Source organism: Eurypyga helias, unplaced genomic scaffold (genome assembly GCF_000690775.1).
Source record: "Eurypyga helias isolate BGI_N326 unplaced genomic scaffold, ASM69077v1 scaffold25729, whole genome shotgun sequence".
NCBI lineage: Eukaryota > Metazoa > Chordata > Aves > Eurypygiformes > Eurypygidae > Eurypyga > Eurypyga helias.
In genome coordinates this window covers 32,803-42,277 of record NW_010273120.1, presented here as the reverse complement: position 1 = coordinate 42,277, position 9,475 = coordinate 32,803, and the positions used below count along the sequence as shown (strand labels likewise).

General features: G+C 38.7%; 1 protein-coding gene across 1 annotated transcript; it reads left to right on the top strand.

Moving 5' to 3' along the window:
- Positions 1–260: 260 nt before the first annotated feature.
- MRPL39 (mitochondrial ribosomal protein L39) lies at positions 261–8,922 on the top strand (the record flags this gene model as incomplete). Its single annotated transcript, XM_010159372.1, has 9 exons — positions 261–467; positions 816–955; positions 1,733–1,832; positions 2,531–2,598; positions 3,891–4,003; positions 5,195–5,260; positions 6,473–6,626; positions 7,523–7,570; positions 8,807–8,922. Coding segments are annotated over 9 exons (983 nt in total), but the record flags the coding sequence as incomplete, so codon positions are not given.
- Positions 8,923–9,475: the final 553 nt, after the last annotated feature.

Sequence of the window (9,475 nt, the reverse complement as noted above, 5' to 3'; positions counted from 1 at the left end):
GCTGGGGCTCTCTGCGGGCAGGGCCTCTGCGGCCGGAGAACGCCGCTGAGCTGCCGTTGCTTTGGGCTTTGTGACCCCGTGCGGGCACTGCCGGCACCACGAGCGGACGGGCGGTAAGAGCTGCCCAGGGGTTCGCCTTATGCCTTTTGGGGCATGGATTAGCCGTGCAGTGGCATGTCTTCTTTTCTGTAGCAGCAAGCATCCCATAAAGAGGCTTTAAGAACTCCTTATTGCTGATTTTAGATCTTTCCTTTTACCAGGGTTCATCTCCACGCCGGCTGTTCCTCGTCTGACATCAGAAGTCGTCATTCAGATGCGCAACGAGCTCTTTACCAAAGAGAAAGAGAGACAGTTATCTCTGTACCCACGAATTGAGAAAATCGAAGTGAAATACACTGGGAAATCTCACCCTGGCAGTGTGTTTGTAATGAACAAAGCCTTGTCTACTCCATACAATTGTGCCATGCGTAAGTGAACAGATTGTTCAACTAACGTTTTGCCACTGGTGATGAAAATTGTGCTGTCGATTGAAGTACTTGTCATTCAGATTTGAAGTGTTAATATTGTTCACATTTTAATGACCAAGGTAACAGAGATGCATTCAGAATATTTGTAGGTGGTATGTTTAAAATATGTTTGTACCAAAATACATCAGCAGAAACAGTGAATTTTTGGAGGTTCTATTAACAGCTCATCCTTCCAAGTCATTTACAAAAATGACACTTGTAGTTTGTTGTTACAAATGCAGGGGTATAAACTGGTGACCATGAGGACGATGGGTAATAACTGTGTAATACTTTTTTCACTTTCTTCAGACTTAAGTGAGTGGCATTGTAAGAAATCTGTTCTAGCTCTTGTGGATGGTGAAGTCTGGGATATGTATAGACCCTTGACCAAATCATGTGAAATTCAGTTCCTTACTTTCAAAGATGAAGATCCAGAGGAAGTAAACAAGGTAAGTCTGCATCTTATCCTATTGTAGGTGAGCCTGATTATCACCGCTTGGTTCTGTATGCCCTTTTCAGTTCCATGTCTGTCTGCTTTCTTGAACTTTGTTGTCATGAAAGTTCAGATATTTTTAATAGTTGGTTGGCACATCATGGTTATCGTTAGCTCGACCAGGTGTGGGCTACATGATGTGCGGGCATCCCTTTCAACCTATATTGTATTATTCTGTGATTTCAGATTTAAGTATCTCCAGGAAACATCTGGCTTCTGTTTTAAAGCGCTGGTGTGGTTTTTTTTTTTTTTTTTTTGTTTTTTTTAAACGCCTGTTTTTTTTTGGTTTTTTTTTTTTTTTTTTAAATTGATTCTATGTAGAGAATCGTCTCCAAGTAGAAGTTTCAGTACTAAAGAAAGTAATGCTTGGGTTGACATCTGGGTTTGTGCCTAATTCAGTTAAGTGCTGGTGTTCTTTTGGAATAAATAGCTGATGTTGAAAGAAAGTAGATTTAGATTAGATATAAGGAAGAAGTTCTTCATGGGGAGGGTGGTGAGGCACTGGAACAGGTTGCCCAGAGAAGCTGTGGATGCCCCATCCCTGGAAGTGTTCAAGGCCAGGGTGGATGAGGCTTTGAGCAGCCTGGTCTAGTGGAAGGTGTCCCTGCCCATGGCAGGGGGGTTAGGACTAGATGGGCTTTAAGGTCCTTTCCAACCTAAACCATTCTATGTTCACCTGGTATGGGATGTTAGCTCTAGGTCATAAATCTGTATTTTGAAATTATCTTTATAGGCCTATTGGCGTTCCTGTGCCATGATCATGGCATGTGTGTTGAAGCGGGCCTTCAAAGATGAGTACTCCGTGAATCTGACTAAATCTCCAGAAGTGCCAGGTGATACGAGTGTTTCATATTAGGTGTCTTGTCTTTTGATGCTTCTTGAGTGTCTGATAGTGTTCCCAAAAAAATCAGAGGCTCCTTTTCCAGTGATTGATGGTACTTATCATTGATACGTGTATTACATGTCTTGTTGTAGCCTTTAATTTATAGCAATTGCACTGGAAGCAGCTTTGTTCTCAAAGTACAGAAAACTGCTCTGTGTGACAACTGGTTTTCAGACAGCTTAGGATTTCATAGGTTAATTTAGTAACTTAAGGACATAAACTTTCTGTTGTGAAGTTACATGAGTAAGGTATTTGGAAGGTGTGATGTGTTTCTGTGAAATGTATAATGATATTTATAATTATATATGTAATAATCATGATATGTATAGTAGTAAGTTTCAATAACTGTAAGCTTGTTAGCACTTGGGTTACATAAAACTATGAGGTATACATCAATTTGGAAGTTGAAGTATTGAAGTTCAAACAGGGTTAGTAACATCTTTTGCTCATCTGCGACCCAGTACAGGTTTAATCTGCCATTCGACTGTATAATCATAGCTGAAAACTTCTATTTTATGATGGATTTCTTGAGATCATTTTGCTCCTCTTCTCGTTCATGTTGATATATGTATAAGTATGCATAATGGCAATGAAATATGTACTTTGTTACAAGCATGTTTTTTTTTTCCTTTGGAATTGCAATTGCAGTGATTTCTGGAGCTTTCTGTTGTGATGTAATTTTGGACAATCGACTGAATGACTGGAAACCATCAAATGTAAGCACACTAACTTCTTCCTCAGAAAGTTATAAAGCTTGCAGCCTTGTCCAGTGGTTCTTATCTAATGGGGGAGGGGAGGCAGTGAGATTTTTCTTTTCATAGGATATATCTACACTTGTGTTTTGTTTTAGGTCAGAAGTACTCTTTGACATTTACCACATACTGGCTTTCATGGCAGAGTGGTCTCTGAGCACACAAACTGAGTTCCTTTCAGATGAAATCAAACCTAGAGCTGTCCTTCCAGTACTTACAGGTTTTAGGTGTATGGGGCTAGAGTCGCTCTAGTCTGAAATATAATCCCAAAAATAGTTGGGGTGACTGTTGGGACTCAGTGCCATCTTTGTTACCATGCAGATCTGCTCCTACTCAGCTGCTCTTGCCTGCTTGCCCAGATGCAGCCGTAACCCAGAGGCCTTCGCGTGAATAATGCCGCTGGAAATACGTGTGTGATACGTGTATTCTCACTTAGTGATTTACAGCATCATCAGGTTATTATTGTAAAAGAGCCATGAGTACATTCAGCTGAAGCTCTCCTTAATAGCTTTCTTATATTTTGTGCTCTTCAGTAAATATAATAATCTACAAGTCTTTAAGTCTCATAACCATTTGGTAGCTGGTGGGATCACGAGTGTTTCACTCATCTGGTGCCTGTTCTTCTTCTCCTGCCCAAATACTAGCAGAGGTGTGTATGGCTAACAAAGCAATGTGGGTACGATGCAGAATTTTTTTTTAACGTGATCTTCTAGTTAAAGTAACTTAGCTTGAAATATTTTCTAAGTGACATTATAAATGCAATATCTTCTAACAACAACTTCTTATTTATTGACAAATCTGACTATGCAAACCTTTGATTCTGGACCAGGGTGATTGATACCTATTTATTCAGTACTTTTATGTTTTGATTCCACCAGAATAGGGGTCATTTATAAGTGGAATCATGAATCTGGGAAACAGGGTACACAGATGAATAAACAGTAGCAAGACTGTATGTTTGTATGTCATGTTGGGAAAATCTGTGAAGTATAACTCCAGTTAATATATATTGTTTCTGATGGAAAAATGCCTACTGATTTCACTGGGCATTGAATTAGTCCATTCAAGCAGCCATGATCTGTAACAATCTGTTGCAGATAATAGTAAGACTTACAATCCTACAGCAATACTCTTATGCTTAGGATTTATAGTACATGATCCTTATTGTTTTGACTGATAGTGTTTCCTGTGCTTTGTCTATTCAGTACAGCTGTGAAACAGTGGTGATGGTTTTATATGTATCAATTGCTTTTTAGGACAACTTCCGTTCTCTTACGAGGGATGCCAGAAGGCTAATTGATAAAGACCTGCCATTTGAAACACTGCATGTCGAAGCAAAAGTAGCACGTGAAATGTTTCAGCATAACAGGTAAGCGTCTGAATTTGCCTTTATTTTAGAAAGACAATTAGAAATTCATTTGAATCTCTGGTTGCTTATATAAATCTAAAATAGGAAGTTACAGGTGAAGTAAGAAGGTACTTCTCCCACTGCTCCGAGTGAATACACCTCCATTCTTTTTGTCACTCTACCGTATTTCTTTTTAATGTTCTTTCCAGGGACCAACATCAGGCACCTTTACTGGATGTAGTTTTGAGACAAACGGAAAGACTGTAGACTTCTTTGTTTAATAGTGAGCTTCAAGATTTCACTACTTTTAATTGGAGCTCTGGTGGTCAGACTTGGCACACTAGTTACTCTCAGCCTTTGCTGAAAGGCTTTCATATTCACAGAAATGTAGATTTTCTGTATCTTGGTGTCTTCAAATGAAGATTTGATGAAATGCAGTTTTTGAGCTCTGCAGGGGAAAAATGGGTTAAATACTCTGGCCTGTGTTTTAAAAGAAGGCTTGTTCAAAACACTCCAGTCTTTGCTGAAAACTCACTTCAGTAATGTTTTGGGGAAAGAAGTCTCTGGTCCGTGGCTTTTTGGTGGTTGGAGAGAGATGAGGGCAAGTGCTAAATAATATATCAGTTTGTGAATCATAATAAAATTATGCTTGAAGCTAAAGTTGCCAAAATAACTAGTACTTTTAGCCTAGTAACAAGGATGATATTCATGTGACGTACAGGCTAGCATCTCTTCGCTGTGTGGGCTGGCGAGCATTGACAGCAGGCGGGAGCTGACTTTTGGTAGCGGCTTCAGCATGTGGGGGGTGTGTGTGTGTGTAAGAAGAGCAGAGATCACTTTGCTGTCTTGCAGATGACCAGCTCTGAGCAAGCACATTGTGTGAGATGAGTTTGGGTGATCTGATAGTGTCTCTTACACATGACTTGAAACACTCTTTTATTTGAAGGAGTAGGTTAATTTTATCTTTCTGAAGGAAACTGCTGAGAGAGCATAGCTCTCCTGTAACGTATACATGCTTTATGAAATATGCCAATGCATGTTGTCATATGAAATTAAGAATTTAAACCTGAATTTAAATCTCACATAAAAATGAGCATAACTTTTGAGAATGCTCCTTAAATTGACCTCTTACGTGTTCTTACAAGGACTAGGTGTTAAAGGCAAAGATTTTTCTTTTTAATATCTTTTTTTTTTTTTTTGGGTCATGTTCAGGTACAAAATGGAGATGATAGAACGGAAAGCTGCTCAGAATGTGGAAGGAATTGTGGCACTACATAGGTGAGTGAAACAACTCTCATTCAGTAACAATTCACTGAATGGTTGGATTATATTGCAAGTACTCTCTGCAGGTGAGAAGAGTCAGTTACTTGTGATCGGTTTTAATTTAGAAATCACACGTATTCATTACCATCTATACTCTGTCTTAAGCTGTTAAGTTTTAAGCGTGGGTTTTTTGTTTTGTTTTGTTTTTTTTTTTTTATACAACCATTGTTTTCCGCTATTTAGCACTTGGATCTTACTACAGTTCTGTTTGTTGTTATGTTAAAGGTGCCAAGTGCCAGAGAAGTCTTCCTGCTTTAAATGCTTTTACATGAAATCTGAATAAGTCTCTAGATCTTGACAGGTTAAATAACATACAGACTAAATACTTGTTTGAAAACAAGAGTTAGCATTCTGTAATGGATTTTTCTTCTGAAATTGTCAAGATACTCCTAACTGGCAAGCTACTGCCTTGTAGTGCTGGAGGTGAGAATGGAGCTGGCTCCTGGGACACAATGTGAGATATAAAGTTCTTGGGCTGGAGGCAGGAAGCTTGTATTGTATCTCAGGCATATAAAAGAATTTGTGACTAGCTTATGCTACTGTAGGATATTCAGTTTTCTAGATGTCTGAGTTCTGCATTTGATTTGGAGTCCACATCCCTCTAAAGGAACGGATGTCTTTGCAGTGATGATTCTTGAAATTTCAGAATGATGTTGTGACTGGTGTTCTCCTTCCTCCCACTCTCTAGTTTTCTCGGTAAGAGGGAAAATGGGCTTACCTATTGATTTCTGGGAGAGGCTGTTCTGAGTCTGCTTTTGCTCTACATCTTTTTGTGTCTCACTTTTGCAGTTTTATAAGACCTGAGAGGGAAATACCTGTGCAGGTTGTAAACACTGTACTGTGGAAAATGTGTGATCTTGGAGACAAATCTTTTTCTGGTGAATGACAGAGTTGTCCTACTTTTGAAGCCAGCATGAAAGCCAGCATGGCTTCAAAGATTTGTTAAGCCTAGGATCCTCTTTCTAGACTTGAGGTTTAAATTTCATATTGATTTCCCGGTTCAGTGCTGAACTGGGAATTTGTTTAGGCTTGGTTTGGGATTTGTGGGGATTTTCTTTCACCTGTTTGGTAGATAGGAATTTTCTAATAAAAATTAGGAAGAAATAGGCTTGTACTTCTCCTGGAATACATTTGACATGGTGGTTTGTTTTCTTTTAATCCCATCAGGTTTGGTGACTTTGTAGATGTTAGTGAAGGGCCTCATATTCCAAGGACAAGTTTCTGTTTCCAGTATGAGATAACGGCAGCCCATAATCTGCAGACTAACCAATCTGAATTGCTAAGGAGGTTCCAGGGTGTGTCCCTGCCAATCCATTTGAAGGTAACCGATCCTCTGTTTCGTACACGTTTTCCTTCTGTGAGTTAGGGCATTTGACTTACTTTCATGTCTTTTATTATCTGCTTGTGCTGGTAATCAAACATAATTCTGAGGTGTGAACTTTGGTGAGGGGAAGGCAGAAAGGGGAGGCCTATAATGATGACTGTGTTGGATATTTGGACTTCCTTTTCCTGGAACTAAAAAAATTTGCATCAGAGGGCCCTTGATGTTATTTTTCAGTACTGAAAGGGTTGTTTCGGTTGTGCAGTTTCTGCATGGATATTTCATTCACCTTGCCTTAGTTGTGCATGCTAATCTTCTGAAATCGAGGCTGCTGACAGATACAGGGAAGAGTAGAACTTTGAATTTATACCCATGATAAAGGATACCATTTCAAAGTCTTTCATGACACCAAAGCAAAGCCTAACCACAATGACAAAGAAGGTCCTAGCACTAACCAGTCTTAACCAAAGGCTTTGCAGAACGGTAGGTGGAGGCAGGAGTCTTTCGTCCCATTTCTGTTGACTGACAGGGGTTTGACTGTGGTCTAGCACATGTGCTGTCGTCTCAGTTGGGGAAGTTTTCAAGGGATAAGTGGGCACTGGGTTCCTCACCTCATCTCTGTGTACCGTTTCTCATCATAAGATTTTAGTTTGCTTTTTTTGCCTGTTGCCCCCTCGATGATTCCACACGCTGAAGGGATGTGAGCAGTAGGCATTTATTCAAGTTCCCCAAAGGAGTATGGGCAAATGAGACACTGAAATCATAAGCTGCAACATGTGAATTGGGAATTATTATGGCTTTGTGCCATCATTTCTAGATATTTGTCAGAATCTGTTCTATGATAAGGGTGGGGTTTTTTTGCCTCCAGTAACATCATTTAATGACATTTAATACAGGCTCACCACACCGTGTGGCACAAACTGCTGGAAAGATCGAAGAGGCTGGTAAGTCTTATCAGTGGTGAAATACAGCTTACCAAATATAAAGACACACTGATAGAGTAGAATTTAAATGGTTAGAGATGGGTGATATATTCAAGAATGTATCTTTAGGAATGGAAATGTTCACAGGTGAAGAACAGTTGGATGCACAGAAATCTGATTGTTGCACAGTGAGGGTGTGTTTCTGAAGTCTGGTTATTAACATGCATTGTACTGTTTAAAAACAACATACACTATTCAGTTGATATAATTGGTATATTAAAAAAAAATGGAGCAAGTTATATCAGACTTTGCATGTATGGCTGAAGCTGTCTGCGTCTGAGAATCCCACATGCGTTTTATAATAATCTCTCTAAGATGTTATTAGCACTTTATATTAGTATTTTTCAAATCAATCTCTAGAGTTAGTGTTGGTATCAAATGTTTATAGAATTTAAAATTATTTTTTCCTGTTATGAACATGAAGCGAGAAAACTAAAAACTGTAATAATGTACTTACATTTACCTACATTTTAGGTAATAGGTTTTCTGCCACAGGTTTGAGAGAATACACGCAAACGTGTTTCTTAGAAGTAAATACAGGGATAAAATCTAATACCACTAGGTGAACCTAAGTGGAAGTTAGTTGAGAGGAAAGGGAATGCTATTTCAGAAAACTGCATAAATGCACTAGAGAGGTGTGCATTTAAGCAGAGCTTGAGGGTTTGTTGCTTATTTAAAACCTACATGGAAGGTGAGAGTTTCTTGCAAACATTCTTCTGTTAAATAACCAGTGTTTCAAAGTTGAAATGTATTTGCTAAGATAAGCTTTACAGTGACTGAATAAATGCAAAAAGGCAAATTTTTAAGATAAATGGAGCTATAAAATATTATAAGCCACATATAACCAGAGGCTCACTATCAAGCCACACTTAAACAGAATAAATCTTCATAAGGATTAAGCAGCAGATGTTTTGGAGCCTTTAGATCAAATATTTTACATATTTGTGTGGCAAGAGAGGAAAAAAATCGGTGTATGTCTACTAAACTTGTTAGCCAAGGATGTGTTCAGACCTGTGATGTTTTCCTGTGAAATGAGTTTGATGGGGCTTGTCATTCAGGTGGTTTAATTTTGGAAACAACAGTTGTCTTTGCAGGCTGGCCTTTCTTGTTACAGTGACAGCATGAGGGGAGGATTTCCAGGATCAAGGAGAATTAAATCAGTTTTTAAAATGTAACAAAATGTGTATGTTTCTGCAGGTCACTGAAGAAAAATACATGGAAGCAGCAGCAGAACATCATGAGGCAAAAGATGGAACTGAAGAAGGAAAAACCGTATCAATTTAAATTAACCTGAACCTCTAAATGTACATAATAAAATTGTGTATTTTTACATGACTTATTTGTGCTGCATATAAAAATGTCTTCGCTAATTAATTTGAGTTCTGTGGACTTAAATCACGGATGGTTATAAAGCCAGCATCAGGCATTTCAGTTCACTTGAAATTCAATTTACCTTGTTTTTCCTAATGTTTATTTGCGATAGCGATACTTGTTTATCTTGCATGTTACTCTTGTCCCTGTCTCGACAGCAATTGGATGTGTCCAGATGTTGTCCTCGGTGATTAGTGCAGTCTGGCCTACAGGCTGTAGTTGAACTGGCAGCTGGAATGGCCATACCCCCTTGTTTGGTCTACCATGGAGAAAGTATTTCTGATGTTTGACCTGATGTGTTTGTTTCTTGCTGGAACTTCCTGATGAAGTTCCACTGATTTTTTTTTTTTTTTTTTTTTGGCCTACTTCGATAGAAAGTTGACACAAATAATATCTTTAAAAAAATAATTAAAAAAAGTGTCCTCTCATGAGCCCATACAGGGTTACAAAAGATTATTACTTTACTCATTTCCTCTCAGAACTGAAATTAGAGAT